Consider the following 20,457-nt stretch of genomic DNA (forward strand, 5'->3'; position numbering starts at 1 on the left):
TGATATAAGGTTCCCTCCTCCCCGCCCCCATCCCTCCTTTTCCCTCTCGCGCTCGCTCTCGCGCCTTGCCCCTCCCACTTGCCTTCCTGCGTCCCCCAGCACGTGACGCAAAAGGGACGCGCACGCCGGCGTGCGCGTGTCGCCACGCCACGAGACACCGCTCCCCCGCCTCCTCCACGTAGGCCACGCCCCCTCCACGTGATGCACAGGTGGCCTTCGCTTCCTCTTACTGGCGTAGTTCCGCGTCTCCGCTTCCACCGCTCCCGGCTGCCTTTGCGCGCCTGAGTCACGTGTTGGGGGAAGCGGGAAGGTGTCGTTCCTCTTTCCCCGCCTCCCCCGTCCGCCATGTTTTCTGGCCGGGTCATCCTTGGTCTTTCCGCGTAAGGAAATGGCCGGGGGGTTTCAGAGAACCCAGGCGCCGTTGCCTCGGAGGAGCCCGGGCTGACGAGGCCGGGCAGCGGGGTAAACCGGAGCAGTTCTGCGCGGGGTGGGGAGGCCATGGCGTCCAGCAGCAACTGGCTGTCGGGGGTGAATGTCGTGCTGGTGATGGCCTACGGGAGCCTGGTGAGATTTCCCGACCCTATTCCTGCTGTTGCGTAGTAGAGCCCCTCCCGGTGAGCAGTTCCTTGTCCGCATTCTGCACCCACTCACCTGCATTTTCTCTGGGTTTTGACCCCTATCCCGGGAGTACCTGGGGGCGTAAGTCACCGACTCGTGCTGCCCCGCCAATGGCCAAGAGCCCTCCCTCTGAACCCTGAAACAGAGAGCACCCCTCGCCTCCGCCTGCCGGCTTCCTTTTACCCACCCCTGCTCTGATGGCCTTGCTGTCCCCGGTTACACCCCCCCGCCCCCCCGCAAAGCCTCCCGGAGAGCCTGAATGAAGGGCATGCCTTTTATTCTTTTCACTGTCTTCAGATTCTTTACTTCTCTCATATCTTTTGGACAGGTGTTTGTGCTGCTGTTCATTTTTGTGAAGAGGCAAATCATGCGCTTTGCAATGAAATCCCGAAGGGGACCTCACGTCCCTGTGGGACACAATGCCCCCAAGGTAGGTCCTGCAGGCCCCGGGTGGGCGTGGCTTCCCAGATCCGTTCGGCCCCGGAATGAGATTTCCTTTTGGGAACGACTTTTTTTTTTTTTTTTTTTTTAACATATTTTATTGTTTGTTTTTTTTACAGAGAGGAAAGGAGAGGGATAGAGAATGAGAAACAACTATGAGAGAGAAACATCGATCAGCTGCCTCCTGCACACCTCCCACTGGGGATGTGCCCGCAACCAAGGTACATGCCCTTGACCGGAATCGAACCGGGGACTCTTCAGTCCCCAGGCCCACGCTCTATCCAGTGAGCCAAACCGGCGAGGGCGGGAACGACTTTTAAGTCCCTCCTTTTCTTGTCCAGTTGCCCACGTTACCTTGGTAGACTGAGCAATAGCTGTCAGTTTGGGGGCTGGCTTACCTGCTCACCCTGTGGCATGTAGCTTCCCCAGGAACTTCAGTTTCTGCATCTGCAGAATGAAGGGCTTGGGGTAAAATTCCCAACTTTTGTGTTAAGATACCTCCCAGGACAAATTAAACTACCCAGTGTTTTCTGTTTGTTTGGTGTGTTGTTGTTTTTTAAATTTTGTTTTAGGATGGGGTTAGGGTGGTTAAAATTAGCCCCAGCACAATAAAAGTTGCCTCTTGCAGAACTTCAGATTTATAAGGGCTCCCTTAGTCATCCAGTTCCAGCGCTCACAGTTAGAAAGTAAAACCTAAGAAAATGAAACAGTTTAGCCAAAGACATTTTAGAAAGTGAATAACTACTTCTTAGGGGATTGCCTTCCTTTCCTTGGCCTAGTTATTTATCTACCGATGAAATTTAATCTCTATCCCAGACCTCTTTCCTGAGTTCCATACTTAACGTATCCAACCGCCTGCCTAACACTTAGATGTCTTATAGGCATGTCACACCTACCTGTCTACATCAGAGCTCTTGATAACCCACCTCCATCCCCACCCTGCTGTGTGTTTCTGCCTTCCACTTAGAGCAGTGGTTCTCAACCTTCCTAATGCCGCGACCCTTTAATACAGTTCCTCATGTTGTGGTGACCCCCAACCATAAAATTATTTTCGTTGCTACTTCATAACTGTAATTTTGCTACTGTTATGAATCATCATGTAAATATCTGATATGCAGGATGTATTTTCATTGTTACAGATTGAACATAAAGCATAGTGATTAATCACAAAAACAATATGTAATTATATATGTGTTTTCCGATGGTCTTAGGCAACCCTGTGAAAGGGTTGTTCGGCCCCCAAAGGGGTCCAACCCACAGGTTGTCGACCCACAGGTTGAGAACTGCTGACTTAGAGTAAAAGACACCTGTTGCCCTTACCAACCTCTTCTTGTGTGGTTCTCCCTTCATCGCTGGAACCCAGCTACAGTGGTTGAATTTTCCACTTTTCCATGCGCTGTTACTGTGATGACCTATTGGTCTTCCCTTGACTAGCTCATTTGTTCTTTAGATCTTAATTTAAATATTATTTCCTCCAAAGAGGAATGCTTAGTACCTATTTAAAATAGGTCCTCCTCTTTGTTTCCTCATAGTCCCCTGATTTTTTCTTAGATAGCATTTTACCACTAATTTTCTTTTATGCTTAGTTTTCTATTTGTTTAATGCCTCTCTCTTCCATTAAACTTTAAGTTTCAAGAATGCAGGCCCCATACCAGTTTTGTTCACCACTGTAAAGTCAGGATCGACACATGTTAGGTACTCAACTCATTTTAAGTGAAAAGCAGGTTAGTGGGAGAGCTAGAGCTAGTACACAACTCTCAATCCTAGACCAAAGTTCTTTCATTAACCAGTGCTATTAACCCTCCCCTCCTTATTCTTTGGTTATATATTCCATGGAAAACCTCAAGAAAGATGCCATGGCCTGAAATGTCAGCAGAACTCCTTAACATTCCCGTAGATCCCCAAATGCCTGCCCACTTCCATAAGGATTAGGGTTGGCTTCCAGTATATCGTGAGCCAATCAAAACTTGGACTATCTAGAAGCCCCATGGACTAGATGAGAGCAAGGTTCCTTTTGCTTTTAAATATCTAAATTTTCACCCATTGTTGGTGGAAGTAAAAATTAGTTAAACCACTGTGGAAAATAACTGGGCATTATCTAGTGAGATTGTACAGGTTCCTAATCCACAGCTCAGCAATTCTACTCCTACCATAGAGAAATTAATTTTGCTCATGTGTACCAAAAGATATGTACAAGATTATTTATAGCAGCATTGTTTGTCATACAGTAAGCCGTCGATTTAAGGGACTTCAGATTTAATGAACAAAATTTCCAGTCCATGTGTCATGTGTGAAAATTAACACCTTGTTAATTTTAAAATGCTTTTAACCAAGATTTGTTTATAATTACCAGGTTACTTTGTGTTCTTAATTTAGTTATTTTTAACAAATTTTAGCAAACAGGCCATACGTTGAAAAAAACACTGTAGTGATTTTATCAACATAAATATTACATATCTACAACTATAGTCTACATATTTAAATCTAAGAGTCACCGCTTTTTACAATGTTCAGCAAATGATTAGCACGCGGTCACACCACATTGTTCATGGTAATTGGTTCTGTTGTCGAGTAACATGACTTTCTGCAGTAGTTTTAACTAGTGTGCTAAGCCACACCCCAGCCATGTGTATTTGTTTACTCTCCATAACTGCTAAAGGTGCAAATTTATTAGATCAGTATAAATTTAAAATTACTGTAATATATATGTAGAAAACTTCTCTCTGAAGTTAAGCTTCTCATACATAATTTTAATTAAACGTAGCTACATAAGTAAAAATGGGAAAAGTAATTTGTCCATTTTTAACATACACATTCAGAAAACCTGTTTTTATTATATAACTTTCGGCTTTAATGGACATCCCCTTGCCCAAATTAGTCCATTATATCCAGATTTTACTGTATTTTAAAAAGAAATTGCCTTGGCGGGTGTGGTATGGTGGTTAAAGTGTCAGCCCGCTCACCGAAGGGTTGCAGGTTTCATGCTCACTCAAAGGCACGTAGCTGGGTTGTAGAGTCCATCCCTGGCCCCACTGGGGAGAATTCAAGAGGCAACTGATCAGTGTGTCTCTGTCACATTAATGTTTCTCTCAGTCTTTCTCTTTCCCTCTCCCCCCTTTCCTCCCTCCCTCCCCCACTCTCTAAAAATCAACGGAGCCCTAGCAGGTTTGGCTCAGTGGATAGAGCATCAGCCTGCAGACTGAAGGGTCCCAGGTTCGATTCTGATCAAGGGCACATGCCCAGTTTCGGGCTCAATCCCCAGTAGGGGGCGTGCAGGAGGCAGCCAATCAATGAATCTCTCTCATCATTGATGTTTCTATCTCTCCCTCTCCCTTCCTCTCTGAAATCAGTAAAAATATATATTTTTAAAAATCAATGGAAAATATATTCTCAAGTGAGGATTAACAAAAAAAGAAAAATTAAAAAATATATATTTTCATATTTCAGTGGCTGGAATTAAAACAAACTGCCCTGACCGGTTTGGCTCAGTGGATAGAGCATCGGCCTGCGGACTGAAGGGTCCCGGGTTCGATTCTGGTCAAGGGTATGTACCTTGGTTGCGGGCACATCCCCAGTGCGGGGTGTGCAGGAGGCAGTTGATCGATGCTTCTCTCTCATCGATGTGTCTAACTTTCTATCCCTCTCCCTTCCTCTCTGTAAAAAATCAATAAAATATATTTTAAAAAACAAAAACAAAAAACAAACTTCCATAAATAAAATAAATAAAAATTTTATTGATTTCAGAGAGGAAGGGATGAGGGAGAGCGATAGAAACATCAACGATGAGAGAGAATCATTGATCGGCTGCCTCCTGCACAACCCCCACTGGGGAAGGAGCCTGCAACCAGAGTGCCTCAACTGGGAATTGAACCATGACTTCTGGTTCATAGGTCTGCACTCAACCACTGAACCATCCAGCTGGGCGGGGGCGATCGTTAATCTAAATGTCTACTGAGAATGGCGCTCTCTATATATAAAAGGCTAATACGCTAAGTGTTTATCCCACCGGTTGCTATGACACGCACTGACCGGGGCGGCAGATGCTCAATGCAGGAGCTGCCGTGACGTGCACTGGCCATTTACAAAGAAACGGCACCATGGACCTGGTGCCGACAAAGCAACACTTGGCTTCCCCCAAATGGAACACAGGCCCCACCACCACCCCTGAGCAACAGCCCACCAAATCGCAGTCAACACTGTCAAGACCCCGTGGCACAAAACACGGCCCACAGCCCAGCCCAGAAACGTTCACTGTGGGTGCTGGGTAATGATGTCACGTAGCAATGACCAGCTTCCTCTCTCTAGTGACTAGACTCCTTGGAGTTTCTTCAGCCCAGGAACACGACTCGCTTTACAGCCAGGTGCAAACATTTTACAGCTTCACCAAATGTCTGTGAAGAATTTTCCCATGTCTCATCTCATCTGATTTTCACAGAAGTCCTGGAGTAGGTAGATAGGAGACTCGGTAGAATCCTATTTTCTTTTCATTAGCCGGGTAATGGATATTTAGAGAAAGTTTAGAAACTTGACCTGACTGAAAAGAAGTAAGAAATGGTGGACCTTGAAAATGACTTAAGGTTTTCTCACTGCGCAGAATATAGTCAAACACTGCTGCAGTTAAATATTTTATCCTTTGTTCTCCCTGCGTGATCTACAATAATAATCTGCTTCATGTTGATATTTACTGCTGTGTTGCTGACAATTACCTGAAAGAGAAGTTGGGGTGCTTCACTGAGCTGGAAAAGGTTTAGCTAAATCAGAAAGCAGGTCTAATTAAGCAAGTTTATTCTATATCTATAAAAGGCTAAGTTGACTCGTGCATGCATGATACATATAAAGCTCTTGCTGGCGCCAATCACACACATGTGTTTTGATCTGTCATTGTCAATTGTGAATTTGGTTGACACTTCTATTATAGAGAAAGGGCAAATAGCGATATTAAAATATTTCTTCTAATCAATTTACTTTCAATGTGTACGAATCTGTGCACCAGGCCACTAATATCTATAAACAGGGAATCTGCTAATTAGCCAAGCATCATGACCGCTCCAGAGGAGGCTGCATCACGACCACTCAGGAGGAGTTGTGCACACAGATGGGCAAGAGAGGACTGCGTGCCGCCCCCACCCCAGTGGCCAGGGGGCGGGGGCTGGGGGCAGACTAGAGTGGAAACACAACACACGGAGAGGCTGGGGCTGGGGCCGGGCTGGAGGGGAAACACAACACACAGGAGCACCTGCCCCCACCCCAGCAGACACAACATACTGCCAGGGGCATGTTCCGAGCTGCCACCACACGGCTCAGAGCACACCTCCACCCCAGCCAAAACAATGCGGTGGCAGGGGCTACGCGGGGGCAGTTGTGGGTCCCAGCCCCCCGCGGGGTGCCTCCTCCCACGATTTCAATCAGGCACTGGGCCTCTAGTAATATTCTATATAATAAACGGCTAATATGCAAATCAAGTGAACGGCAGAACAACCAGTCGCTATGATGTGCACTGACCACCAGGGGAGCGCCTCTCAGCCAGAAGCTGGGCTCACAGCTGTTGAGCACAGCAGTGGTGGTGGAAACCTCTCCCGCCTCTGCGACAGCGTAAAGATGTCCGACTGCCGGTCTAAGCCATCAGTTGGACATCATTCGAGGGCTCCCAGACTGCAAGAGGGCACAGGCCAGGCTGAGAGACCCTCCCTCGCCCCCACCCCCACCCCCCAGTGCACGAATTACATGCACCAGACCTCTAGTATAGTTATATTCTGGAATACTATAGGAAGTGAAAATAAACTGAGGTAAATACATGAACACTAATGAAGCTCCAAAGTATTTGTGAATGTAAGTCACAAACGTGAATGAATCTTGAAAACATTCTGAGTGAAAAAAGCCATTCACAAAAACATACCATATGATTCCACTCCATTTATTTCTTTTATTTTTTTGATTTCAGAGACTTGAGGGAACGAAAGATAGAACCATCAATGATGAAAGAAAATCATTGATCAGCTCCCTCCTGCACGCCCCCTACTGGGGATCAAGCCCACAACCTGGGCATGTGCCCTTGACCAGAGTCGAACCCAGGACCCTTCAGTCCGCAGGCTGACACTGTATCCACTGAGCCAAACCGGCCAGGGGTAATTCTATTCCATTTATATGAAATTCTAGGACAGGCAGAACTGTATTGATAGAAAGCACATCAGTGTTGCCCAGTGGGAAAGGTTGACTGCAAATGATTATCCAGAACATTCTGGGGTGATGGAAATGTTCTGTATCTTTTTTTTTTTTAACCCTCATCCAAGGATATGCTTTTCATTGATGAGAGAGAGAGGAAGGTAGAGGGAGAGAAATATTGATTGGTTGGCTTGCCTGCAGTACCTGCCACAACAGAGGATTGAACCAGCAACCTGGGTACATGCCCTGACCAGGAACCAAATCCATAATCCTCTGTGGCACCCAGGACAATGCTAACCAACTGAGCCACACCAGCCAGGGCATGTTCTGTATCTTGATTGGAATGGTGATTGGGTATATTCATTTGTCAAAACTCATCCACCTACACAAATGGTTGCATTTTGTTGCATGTAAATTCACCCTCAATAAAGGTTATTTAAAATTTTGAAAGACAAATTACAGATTCAAAATATTTTTTCCGCCCTGGTCAGTGTTCTATAATGGTTAGAGTGTCAGCCCAGGAAGCGAAGGGTCACAGGTTCGATTCTGGTCATCAGCAAGTACCTGGATTGCAGGTTCCCCGCCTAGGATGGGACTTGGGCGGGAGGCAGCCAATTGATGTGGCTGTCTCACATCAATATTTCTCTCTCCTCTCTCCACTCTCTAAAATCAGTGGAAAAAATGCCCTCCAGTGATGATCAACAACAACAAAAAGCCCTCTACTTTTGTATCTGGTACTTCCAGATGAATAGGATGCAGCAATATGACCTTGTATCCAGAGAAATTTCCTTGTTTTCTGGTGATGGAACCACTTGTGATATGCTGGTATTGTACAGGCACTATGGTGCCATCCCTCACACTTAGGAAGACCCAGGACACAAAGATGAATATCCAGGACTTAAAAGAGGACCCAATTGATATCTGTGAAACTGGAAGCAAGGTATGTGCTGGTAGGAAAGCATCCACAATGGCTTTGGCAGGATCAGGCTCACGCAGCTGATTCCTTTCCATGGATTTTCTTTGTCACCAACACTCTCCAATGGTCATGAGTACTTTTATTTATTTCACCTCTTGCACATACCTTGCTTCCAGTTTCACAGATATCAATTGGGTCCTCTTTTAAGTCCTGGATATTCATCTTTGTGTCCTGGGTCTTCCTAAGTGTGAGGGATGGCACCATAGTGCTACATATATGCAAATTTGCAACACATTCGCAAATTTGGAACAAATTTGCAACAAAATGGAATTTTCCTCTTTTCACCTTGTTTAATTGGTTTTGAATGGTCCCTTGTAGCTTATAAGACCAGTGTGGTACTTCAACTACCATATGGAACGCATCCTTATCTGTAAAATTGGGATATCATGAAATAGAGATGTGTATTGTCCTTTTTTATTTTTAGGTTTTTACATTTAGAGGGAGAGGGTGAGAGAGAAACATCAATGTGAAGCATCAGTCATCTGCCTCCTACATGCCATGCCCCCTACCCAGGTATGTCCCCTGACCAGAAATCGAACTGTCAAATTGTCCATTGCATGGAACGGCACCCAACCAACTGACCCACACCAGCCACGGCTGTCCTTTTTAATTTTTCTCTTTTTTAATATACATTTTATTGATTTCAGAGAGGAAGGGAGAGGGAGAGATAGAAATATCAGTGATGAGAGAGAATCATTGATTGGCTGCCTCCTGCACGCCCCATATTGGGGATCGAGCCTACAACCCAGGCATGTGCCCTGACTGGAAATGGAACCGCAACCTCCTGGTTCATAGGTCATCGCTCAACCACTGAACCACGCCAGCTGGGCTTTCTGAATTTTGAGGGAGATGCGGTACTCAGGGTGAAGGGCATGGCGCTCCTCAGGGCTGAAGCAGCTCATGGTACCAGAGACATTGCCTGCTGCTGCCACAGACCAAGCAGCCCGCACACAGTTCGGACTGATAAGGAGAGATCATTCTTTTTTTTCTTTTCTTTTTTTAAATTCCTCACCAGAGAACATGTTATTTTTAGAGAGAAGGGAAGGAGGAGAGAGAGACCGAGTAGTTGTCGCCTGTACATGCCCCAACCAGGGATCAAATCCACAACCTAGGTATGTGCCCTGACTGGAATTGAACCCTCAACCTTTCAGTGTATGGGACGACATTCCAACCAACTGAGCTACACTGGGGCAAAGAGAGACCATTATTACATTTTTGAGTCTTATCTTGCAATTTCATTAGCCAAATGAGCATTTTCTCTGCTTCTGTCATCTTAGATGCTCATTTCCCCTGCTCCATGTCCAAATTAATGGAAAGCAGAGTGCAGGGTAAGTGATTGTGTATTCTTTTCTCTGAACAGGACTTAAAAGAGGAGATTGATATTCGACTGTCCAGGGTTCAGGATATCAAGTATGAGCCTCAGCTCCTTGCGGATGATGATGCAAGACTGCTGCAGCTGGACACCCAGGCAAATCAGAGTGTGTGGCATTCTCTTGGAAAATACTTCAGGGAGGAGTCCTGCAAGTTCAGAATTCCTTTGCTCTCAGAGTTGTAACATAGCTGCTGGCTTTGTGTTACTGGGTATATGACATGTGGAGGGCAGGGTTTTAGCTTGGCGTTTAGAGACTTTTTTGAGGGTTATATCTGAGACCACTCTCTCAACAGGTTGCTACAACTACTTATACAGGATGAAAGCTCTGGATGCCATCCGTGCCTCTGGTAAGGGCTACTTGACGGGCCATTCGGGATCCTGAAAGCTCATTTAGGGAAGAGGGGGAGGAACCCACTTTATGTATGTTAGAATTTGTCCTTACTGCACTCTCTCTGGTTCATAGGAATTTTCCTAGTTTTGTGAGTATTGGGTGACTCTTTTGCATGAGAAAATGATGTAGACAAGTTATTTCTTCTCCAAAGAGTCTGAATTTGTTTTGTTCTTTAGACCTTAAGTTTCATGAGCTGGGTGGTGGCAATTTGCTTGTTTTCTGCAAAAGACAAGCTCTTTTGCTAAGCCCCAGATAGATTATTCTTTACTTCTTTTATTCTATAACCATTATCATATATACTCTGTCTCTACTAAAACATAGTTTATGTCTTAAAGCCAGGGTAGATATGTAGGGGGGTAAATAGGAGGGTAACACGATTGTGTACCATTGGTATAGTTACAGTTGTGTTGCCACCACCAAATGACAACTCAGACACAGCTCTATACCTCTGGTCTTCTTAATTCTTTAGAACTTTCCCATTTCTAAGTTTGGGGAATTAACTAGAAAGAGTAACAAATGGAAGAAGGGGTGGCATTGTGCTATTATTTATTTATCTCCTCAGAAATCCCATTTCATGCTGAAGGCCGGCATCCCCGTTCCTTAATGGGCAAGAATTTTCGCTCCTACCTGCTAGATCTTCGAAACACTAGTACTCCTTTCAAGGGTGTGCGCAAGGCCCTCATTGATACCCTGCTGGATGGCTATGAAACAGCCCGCTATGGGACGGGGGTAAGCTGGGTTGCCACTAAAGGGAACTAAAGGGATCCCCACACTAAGAGATCCTCACTCTCCCTTCCTTTTTCCTTAGGTCTTTGGCCAGAGAGAGTACCTGCGCTATCAGGAGGCCCTGAGTGAGCTGGCCACAGTGTGAGTTTAGAGGGGAACATGTCAAAGGGGACTGGTTAGAGAATGTATAGTAGGCTGGACTGCTTCCATAGCGAGATGGCCTCCATAAAGCAATGTGAACAGAATCCATGATGACGTAAGAGTGTCAGGTCCCAGACAATTAGAACTGCCTCTCGCTCACATTGGAAAGCAGATGCGCATCAACAAGCTAATCGGCGAACCTTCTCCTGCTTTTGTACACCTCTTTTTTAATTGGTGGAAAAAAGAGTAGAGTTTTTCAGCACACAGAGATGCCTTCTCTCCCAGGGTCCTCCTTCAGTGCCTTGGTCTGATAAAATAAGATTTAAATGCCACCCATTTTTAGTACTACTTGAAGCATTAGTAACCTCTGAAACATAGGACATCACTGTAGAGTCCCCTGATGAGTATGTGTGTTATAGGAGAGGAATCATGACTTTCTGGGAATGTTATAAATATGTACTAACATAGTTTCATTATGTTGCTTATGCAAATCTATAATAATAAAAGCATAATATGCTAATTGGACCGGACAGCCCAACAGCAGAACAACCGTCCCGGACAACATTCCGGATGAAGACGGGGCTGCAAGGGCCTGCCCCTTGCACGAATTTTGTGCATTGGGCCTCTAGTGTTAAAATGAAAGGGTAAAAAGGATAAGCCAATCTAGAATAAAAAGTTAACAGCATGAAAAGAAAGAATACATGTTTTCTGATGTGTTGAGTATGCATCTTTCTCAAACGATAAGGGTTATGTCTGTCCTGTCTTTTCTCTTTTCCTAAGAATAAACCACCTCGTTCCTACTAAAAACTACTAGCAATGGTAATGAAAATGAGCATGTGGAAAGGATGGGAAAGGGCATTTGGTCTAGAAGTCAGGCAGAAGGCCTGTTCAAAACTTTTTTTCTTTTAAAGACAAATATTTTATGACTCCGTTACTTGAGATGCTTAGAGCAGTTAAATTCATAGAGATAGACAGTAGAATGGTGGTTGCCACAGGCTGGAGGAAAGGAGGAATAGAGAGTTAATAGGTAGAGGGTTTGTTCTGCAAGATGAAAAAAATTCTGGATATTAGTCACACAATAATGTAAATGTACCTAACACTACTAAACTGTAAACATTTAAAAATAGTTAAGATGGGCCCTGGCTAGAGTGGCTTATTTGTTTGGATTGTTGTCCTGTCCACGGGAAGGTCACAGGTTCAGTTCCTGGCCAGAGGCACATACCTAGGTTGTATGTTCAGTCCCAGTTGGGGCAGGTACAGGAGGCAAACAATTCATGTTTCTTAAGTCAGTATTTCTCCCTCTCTCCCTTCCTTCCTCTAAAAAAATCAATAAGGCTCTAGTAATCTGTAAAATAGTTAAAATTTAAATACAAAAAATAGCAACTTTTATGTTTATTTTACTATAAAAAATTTTTAATTCAGTCTCTTTGATTTCTAGCTTCTAGAAAGGTTCAATGGATGTAGTGAAAAATAGTATAGGCTCTGAGACCTGACTAACTTAGGTTTGAATCCCAGCTTTCTGTCACTTAATAGCTTTGTGACCTCAAGCAAGTTACTTAATGGACCCTCAGTTTCCCAACCTGAAAAATGAAATGATCCCACAATGTAAGAATATTGAGATATTAGTAAATTAGATGTGAGGAAAGCACCAAGTTTAATGTCCTAATGTGATCAGTACTCAGTAGTTACTTTTATTCTTGTTATTTGATATTCCATTCTCAAGAGATTCTCTCTGGACTGGGAAAATATTAGCAGCATACACACATTAGGCGACTCACCAGAATTAAAAGTTTTCTTTAAGAGTAGTGAGATGAGCCGAAACCGGTTTGGCTCGGTGGATAGAGCATCGGCCTGCGGACTGAGGGGTCCCGGGTTCGATTCCGGTCATGGGCATGTGCCTGGGTTGCGGGCACATCCCCAGTGGGGAGTGTGCAGGAGGCGGCTGATCAATGTTTCTCTCACATGGATGTTTCTATCTCTCTCCCTTCCTCTCTGTAAAAAATCAATAAAATATATTATTAAAAAAAAAAAAAAAAGAGTAGTGAGATGAAAAGGTTGGGCCAGAGGCAGGGACTCAGTGGGAAAATTGGTTACTCTGCTATTTCTAAGCTGCCAGGTAGGATTTTAGTAATTAGTTTATAAAATAGGATAGAGACCTTTTGTGCTACAACTGCATTTATGGGATGGATGAGCCTCGAATTCTGTTCTTTCATTAGTCCTCATTCTGTCTGTGACCTGCCCTCTGTGTTCTTCAGGGTCAAAGCACGAAGTGGGAACTCCCAGCGACAGCATCAGTCAGCAGCCAAAGACCTAACCCAGTCTCCTGAAGTCTCCCCAACAACCATCCAGGTGACATACCTCCCCTCCAGCCAGAAGAGCAAACGTGCCAAGCACTTCCTTGAATTGAAGAGCTTTAAGGACAACTATAACACACTAGAGAGCACTCTGTGAGGGCGCTCAAGGACTTGCTGTGGATGGAGCCAGAGAGACTGCACGGTGCTTGCTGGGTGCCCCTCAGGTCATCTGGATCAGCAGGCCCAGACGGATCAGCTGAAGCTCCCGGTCGTGTCCACAGCTCTTAGACCTCATGCCTAGAGAATCATTCTCCAAGCCTTCCTTATGGCCAGTTTCAAAACACCAGTTAAGACTTTATTTTCCCTTGGTAGCACTTTTTTTCTGGAGTTGAATTAAGATGTTTTTCTTAATGTTTCTGTCAGAGCTTCCTTAAAAATCCTCACTTGGTTTTGATCATAGTTCATCTGCCCCTTTCTAGACTATAATCCCAAGGGTGAGAGTTGGGGTGACAGGGGAAGAATGGTCAGACCAATGCACTGGTCTGACTTTATAAATTAATAAAATGAACAATTAAACAATAAAGTATATGATTCATTCATTTACAGTTGCCTTTTAGTAAAACAGGCATATGGTATGTTCTCTGCACCTGCCTCAGGATACAGCATGAGGATTTGCCTTCAGAGAATTGATAGGACTGGACCCTGGATCTGGGACCATACAGATATTCCTTGGGATCCCAACAGAAGAAATCTTAAAATTGGGACTCTGGTCCTTGCTCATAAAATTGCCTGTGTCACAAATAGAACACAAGAACCAGGATTCTTTCAGGTGTCTCGGGCATCAGCCCAGGTGACCAATCTACTCCTACCTGTAGGGTCATTGTTGGAGTCAAAAATGTTGCTATGACTACTGAAACCTTGGTTACTGAACCAAACAGAAAGAGCCTGCTCAGTCTCCCCAGACCACATCAGACAAAGTCTATAAACATGTCTACGGAAAACCTGGCAAAGACAGAAAGCGTATGCAGAGTTTGAAGGAGAAGCTGGGGTGGAGGGGATTTTCCAGATAAGTTTACCAGGAGTGGCCCTTCTGAGAGAGGCCCTTGTAACAAGGATAGTAACAGAAGTGGGAGACTGTATCTGGCACACACTATGCCTGGCTCATAGTATTTATGTGTGTCATAACTTCTACCTATGCTCTTTGATCCGTTCTGAAAGGCATAGACCTTTCTTCCCACCTCCCCTAGGAAATTAGCCCCTCTCAAAAGAGAAAGATCTGTGTGTCTCCCACTAGAGCAGGGCACTAGGGGTGAGGAACTGGAGATAGAAAGCAGATCAACAGAACTCCCTTTTCTTGCAGAGTTTTCAAAGGTACCTGATACTTAAGAAGATGATTAACAGGTAATCTCTGCTTCTATTTCTTCCCTTACTCTTCAGCTTAACCTTTTACCCTCTTGTACTCCCTGAGCCATCTCTCAGCTCTGGATCATCTTTCTAGGGGCTCATCAAGAAGAAAAACAGGCCCTAACTGGTTTGGCTCAGTGGATAGAGCATTGGCCTGCAGACTAAAGGGTCCCAGGTTCAATTCTGGTCAAGGGCATGTAGTTTGGTTGCAGGCTCGATGCCCAGCAGGGAGGGTGCGGGAGGCAGCTGATCGATGTTTCTCTCTCATTGATGTTTGATGTTTCTAACTCTGTCCCTCTTCCTTTCTCTCTGTAAACTCAATAAAACATTTTTAAAAAAAGGAAAACCGGTGTGAAGGGGGCCAGAGATAGCCTCCTAGTGCCCACTATGTTAAGCTGTGTAGACAACAGTGATTGTTTTTTAATCCTCACTAGAGGTCATGCTTATTGATTTTTTAAAGAGAAGGGAAGGGAGAGGGCAATGTTAATGTGAGAGAGAAACATCAATCAGTTGCCTTTCCAAAGGTGCCCAGACTGGAGATCAAACCTGCAACTTAAATGTGTCCCCTGACTGGGATTCGAACCCACAACCTTTGGTGTATGGGACAATGCTCCAATCAACTGAGCAGCACCAGCCAGTGCCTAGACAATGGTTTTTATTGTCCCTTACCATTCTCTAAAGGAAAATCGGAGTTTTTGTTGTCTTATTTTTATTTACTTTTTAAATGTTTTTAATTGATTTTTAGAGAGAGAGGAAGGGAGAGGGACAGAGGTAGAAACATGGATGAGAGAGTAACATCATTGATCGGCTGCCTCCTGCACACACCCCCACTGGAGATCGAACCCACAACCCAGGCATGTACCCAGACCAAGAATTGAACCAGCAACCTCGTGGTTCCTGGGTCCACACTCTACTGCTGAGCCACACCAGCTAGGTTTTTGTTTTATATTTTATTTTATTTATTTTTTTTATATATATATATTTTTTTTTATTGATTTTTTACAGAGAGGAAGGGAGAGAGATAGAGAGTTAGAAACATCGATCAGCTGCCTCCTGCACATCTCCCACTGGGGATATGCCCGCAATCCAGGTACATGCCCTTGACCGGAATCGAACCCGGGACCCTTCAGTCCGCAGGCCGACGCTCTATCCACTGAGCCAAACCGGTGTCGGCTGTTTTATATTTTAAAGAGAATGCAAGTATTTGTTGCCTGGCGTTGTACTAATCATGTGATAGGTATGCAGTATTTGTTGAATGGGTGTGAAGATTCAAAAGCCTAGGCTGTATATATCCTTTACCTGGAGGAACTTTTTAAAAAGCACAGGTACGCAGTCCTGGACAGTGTGGCTCAGTGGGAGTATCATCCTGTGCACCAAAAGGAGGCAGGTTTGACTTCTGGTCAGGGCATATACCAGATTGTAGGTTTGATCCCTGCAGGGGGCAACCAATTGATGTTTCCTCTCTCTCTCTCTCTCTCTCTCTCTCTCTCTCTCTCTCTCTCTCCACCCCCCTCTCTCCTTCTTTCTCCCTCCCTCTCTCTCCTCCCTCCCCCTTACTCTCTAAAATCAATAGTTAATAAAAGTGAAAAAGTAGAAACCACCCAGCTAGGTATATTCTGATACAAAAATGCTAGGCAGCTTTTAAACAGAATGAAGCAAAACTTCTGTGTGCTGATATGAAAAGTCCAAATTGTTAAGTCATGCTGCCTATATAAATATGCTTTTATGAAAAAATTAAAAGATGTATTTGCTGGTATCTGATATAAACATTTTCTGGAAAGATACACGAGAAACTGATAGCTTTGTACTGGAGCAGAAGAATGAAGCTTTCACACTATATTTCTGTATGAATTTAATTTTCTAGTAATCTGTACTTGATTTAAAAAAAATCTCTGGGGCCCTAGTTGGTTTGGCTCAGTGGACAGAGCATTGGTCTACGAACTGAAGGGTCCCAGGTTCGATTCCAGTCAAGGGCACATGCCTGGGTTGCAGGCTCGATCCCCTGGAAGAGGCGTGCAGGAGGCAGCCAATCAACGATTCTCATCATCGATGTTTCTATCTCTCCCTCTCCCTTCCTCTCTGAAATCAAAAATATTTTTTAAAAAATCTCGGGGGTTATCTGAGCAGAGGATACATATATGTATGTATTTATGTAGGCATATATGATGCATATGTGTGTTCCTTTTATGCATTAAAAAAACATTAATCTTCCAAAAATATGTCTAGTCAGGACTGAGAATCACCGGTATGAGGGAAGGAGTTCATCCTTAGATTGGATTTGATATGCAGGTCTGCTAGTAAGTAACCTTGGGCAACACACCTGAAATTTCAGTTTCCTTGTCTGTATATAAAAATTAATATCTATGGTACATGCTTACTATGATGATTAAATGACAAAATGTACTTTATACAAGGTTCTAAGTCTGTTCTAGGTACCCTTTCAAGGAGTTGGCAGTCTTCTGACACTATCACAAAGATTTTGGTGAAGAAGCAACCACACTGTTCTAGTCGGTTTGGTTCAGTGGATAGAGCATCGACCTGCGGACTGAAGGGTCCGGGGTTCGATTCCAGTCAAGGGCACATGCCCAGGTTGCGGGCTCAATCCCCAGGAGGGGGCATGCAGGAGGCAGCCAATCAATGATTCTTTCTCATCATTGACGTTTCTATCTCTCTCTCCCTCTCCCTTCCTCTCTGAAAAAAAAAAAAAAAAAAAAAAAAAAAGAAGCAGACACACTGATGGGGTTTTTGTCTCCATTCCTAACTGTAACCCATTCTAACCCTACCTCTATACCTGGGGCAGGTGGCGAAATGCACACACTCTCTGTCTGTGGCAGATGACATTGAGCCAGAGGAGAAACCCTTATATTACTCTGAGGATTCAGGATGCCATGGTACAGGAGCTGGCACTGGCCAACAAGCAACTATTGATGGTGAGTTCTGGCAAGGACGACCTTAAGTCTCGTCCACTACTGCTCTGTGCTATGCGCACTGCGGTTCCCAAACTCTCAATCTCTGCTCTTACTCAACCTGCCATACTTTCCCGAGGTTTTCACTATGGCACCAGAGCAATAACTCTTTAACTCTTAAATGCCTTAAGCACCTTTTTACTGAGCGATTCTTTGCATTCAGCTCCAGATGGAACATTACAAAGTTTCAAAGTTCAGTCTAGTCCTTGCTCCTCTCATCTTGGCAAGACTCAAAACTGCTTTAGTGCCCAGCACCTGCCTCTCAAAATCTCTCTCCCTGGGGTCCCCAATTGTTGTCATGTTACCAACTTTGTATCCCAGGTGCCTAGCAGAGTTCCTGGTTTATTATATGTTCTCAGCAAATATTTGCTCAACATGGGGCTTCACCCTGGAGAAAAAAATTAGATAAGCTTCTCCTTCAATGGTGTAGCCTCTATGTTCCTGCCTCGCTTTATGTCACAGCTAAGTCCAGACCCAAGAGGACATGATAAAACAATGGGAAAGCAACCTGGGAGAGAGAATGAGAAAGAGGGGTAAACAGAGGGCAACATCATACTGTGGATGAAAAGGGGCCACTTACTAAAACTGGCAAGTTCAGGGAAGGCCTGCATACGGTAGCCTTACAAACTCAGAGACTTAAAATAACCGCAAAGAATGGCCTGAAATTAAAACTTTTTAATGAGCCTGCTTGAGTGGCTCAGTTAATTGAGTGTTGTCCTGTGCACTGAAAGGTTGCCGGTTCAATTACTGGTCAGGACACATACCTGGGCTGTGGGTTTGATCCCTGGTGGGGGCACATATGGAAGGCAACTGATAGATGTTTCTCTCTCTCTCCCGCTTCCTCTCTCAAAGTATGATCTCCGGTAAGGATTAAAAAAACAAAACAAAACTTTTTAACTAAAAAGTTTATGGTGGGTGATCATGTCCTAGAATAGAATCTTCCCTGAAAAAGATCAATTTTCACCTTAGTTAAGTCTGTCAATTGTCTTTTTGTACCTATGATAACATACCTTTAGAATGTCATAATTCACTTTAAATTTTTTTTTTTTTTTTGGAAAGGAAGGGAGAAATAGAAACATTATTGATGAGAGAATCATTCATCGCCTGCCTCCTGCAGGCTCCCTACTGAGGATCAAGCCCTCAACCCAGGCATGTGCCCTGAGCAGGAATCAAACCATCACCTCTTGGTTCATAGGACAATGCTCAACCACTGAGCCACATCAGCCAAGCCAAAATAATTTACTTTTTCCGGATCCCTCAAAGTAGAGCTACTGAACCAAAGTGGAGACCACAAATCTCCTCATTGTTATTGATCATTGTTGACTTAATTTTTTATCCAATCCTAAAGGTTCCCTCACCCCCACTTTGCTTTCTCCCACCTTCTAATCTATCACCAATGAATTTCATATAACCCCTTACGCCTTCTGTTTTGATTGTAATGTATAAAATAAGAAGTAAAACTCCCATTCTCTGAAGCATTTTCTCAGTCCATTGAGTTTTGTCTTTCCAGCAATTCTCATCAGTTTGGCTCAAATAAACTCAAAAAAAATTTTCTACAGCCCAGCCAGTGTGGCTCAGTGGTTGAGCTTTGACCTATGAACCAGGAGGTCACCTTTCGATTCCCAGTCAGGGCATGTGCCTGGGTGTGGGCTCCATCCCCAATGCGGGGCATGTAGGAGGCAGCCAGTCATTCTCTCTCATCATTGATATTTCTTTTTCTTTTTTTTTTTAAATATATTTTATTGGTTTTTTACAGAGAGGAAGGGAGAGAGATAGAGAGTTAGAAACATCGATGAGAGAGAAACATCGATCAGCTGCCTCCTGCACATCTCCCACTGGGGATGTGCCCGCAACCCAGGCACATGCCCTTGACCGGAATCGAACCTGGGACCCCTCAGTCTGCAGGCCGACGCTCCATCCACTGAGCCAAACCGGTTTCGGCTCATCATTGATATTTCTATCTCCCTCGCCCTTCCTCTCTGAAATCAATAAAAATATATTTTTAAAAAATTCTCTACAGGTTTGAATGTTTCTTGTGTTGACAATATTCTGTTGTGCCCTTCCCACCAGGTCCGTCAAGCCGCCCTGCACCAGCTGTTTGAAAAGGAGCATCAGCAGTACCAGCAGGAACTAAATCAGATGGGCAAAGCTTTCTATGTGGAAAGATTCTGATGACATCCGAAACACCGTCCTTCCATTTTCTTCATGCCCACTAACCTAATCTTCTCGAGCTCCTGCCACCTTGAACTTCCTTCCCAAAACACACCTGGATCTAGTTATCTGCCCACAACTTAAGGTGGTGCTTCTACTCTCGCCTCTCAACCGCCTGGTGCTATTTGGGAAACCATCTATGAAAAACTGAAAGAAAAAACCAAAACACCAAGAGTGACACCTTGTGGTCAGAATGAGAGATGTAGTGTTGATGTAAGGTGGTGAGGGAAGATGGATAGACAATGTGAGAGAATCCTGATTTGGTTTAATAAATAAGCTAGCTCTTAAAGCTTCAAACTTAGTTCCTGGCCGGCGTGGCTCAGTTGGTCGCAGCATCATCCCATACATCAGAAGATGCTGGGTTCAATTCCTGATCAGGGAGCATACCCAGCTTGCAGATTTGATCTCCAGTTGGGGCCTGTTGCTAGAGGCAACAAATTGATGTTTCTCTCTCACATCTGTTTCTCTCTCCCCCCCCCCCTTCCCACCCTTCCTTCCTGTCTCTAAAAAAATCAATTAAAACCCTGGGCAGCCCTAGCTGGTTTGGCTCAGTGGATAGAGCTCGGCCTATGGACCAAAGGGTCCAGGATTCAGTTCCAGACAAGGGCATGTACCTCGGTTGCAGGCTTTTCCCCGGCCCAGGCCCTGGTCAGAGCTCATACAGGAGGCAACCAATCAATATGTCTCTCTTACATTGATGTTTCTGTCTTTCCCTCTCCCACTCTCCCTAAAAATCAATGGAAATATATCCTCGG

At 44.4% G+C, this 20,457-nt stretch overlaps 1 protein-coding gene across 6 annotated transcripts; it reads left to right on the forward strand.

The window, feature by feature from the left end:
• Positions 1–284: 284 nt before the first annotated feature.
• LOC118673455 (protein C1orf43) lies at positions 285–20,003 on the forward strand. Of its 6 annotated transcripts, XM_036344252.1 has the most exons (11): positions 289–564; positions 947–1,048; positions 8,117–8,161; positions 9,558–9,675; positions 9,863–9,916; positions 10,523–10,689; positions 10,769–10,827; positions 13,083–13,176; positions 14,482–14,522; positions 17,326–17,455; positions 19,562–20,003. In XM_036344252.1, exons 1-11 carry the CDS (start codon positions 499–501, stop codon positions 19,661–19,663), a joined length of 978 nt encoding a protein of 325 aa, XP_036200145.1. In that variant the 5' UTR covers positions 289–498; the 3' UTR covers positions 19,664–20,003. The 6 variants fall into 6 exon arrangements, with proteins under 6 accessions (XP_036200149.1, XP_036200145.1, XP_036200148.1 ...); XM_036344255.1 differs by lacking the exon at positions 14,482–14,522 and having other exon boundaries at positions 291–564; XM_036344257.1 differs by lacking the exon at positions 17,326–17,455 and having other exon boundaries at positions 292–564.
• The last annotated feature ends 454 nt before the right edge of the window (positions 20,004–20,457 follow it).

This window comes from Myotis myotis, unplaced genomic scaffold, assembly GCF_014108235.1.
Source record: "Myotis myotis isolate mMyoMyo1 unplaced genomic scaffold, mMyoMyo1.p scaffold_m19_p_18, whole genome shotgun sequence".
In the NCBI taxonomy this organism is placed as follows: domain Eukaryota; kingdom Metazoa; phylum Chordata; class Mammalia; order Chiroptera; family Vespertilionidae; genus Myotis; species Myotis myotis.

What these genes read in the sequence shown, in the direction of transcription:
- LOC118673455 (XM_036344252.1), top strand. Translation starts at nt 499, where the DNA reads ATGGCGTCCAGCAGCAACTGGCTGTCGGGGGTGAATGTCGTGCTGGTG. An exon ending in CAGCCCGCTATGGGACGGGG is followed by an intron (nt 10,690 to 10,768) that starts GTAAGCTGGGTT and finishes CTTTTTCCTTAG; the next exon opens with GTCTTTGGCCAGAGAGAGTA. An exon ending in TCTCCCCAACAACCATCCAG is followed by an intron (nt 13,177 to 14,481) that starts GTGACATACCTC and finishes CTTTTCTTGCAG; the next exon opens with AGTTTTCAAAGGTACCTGAT.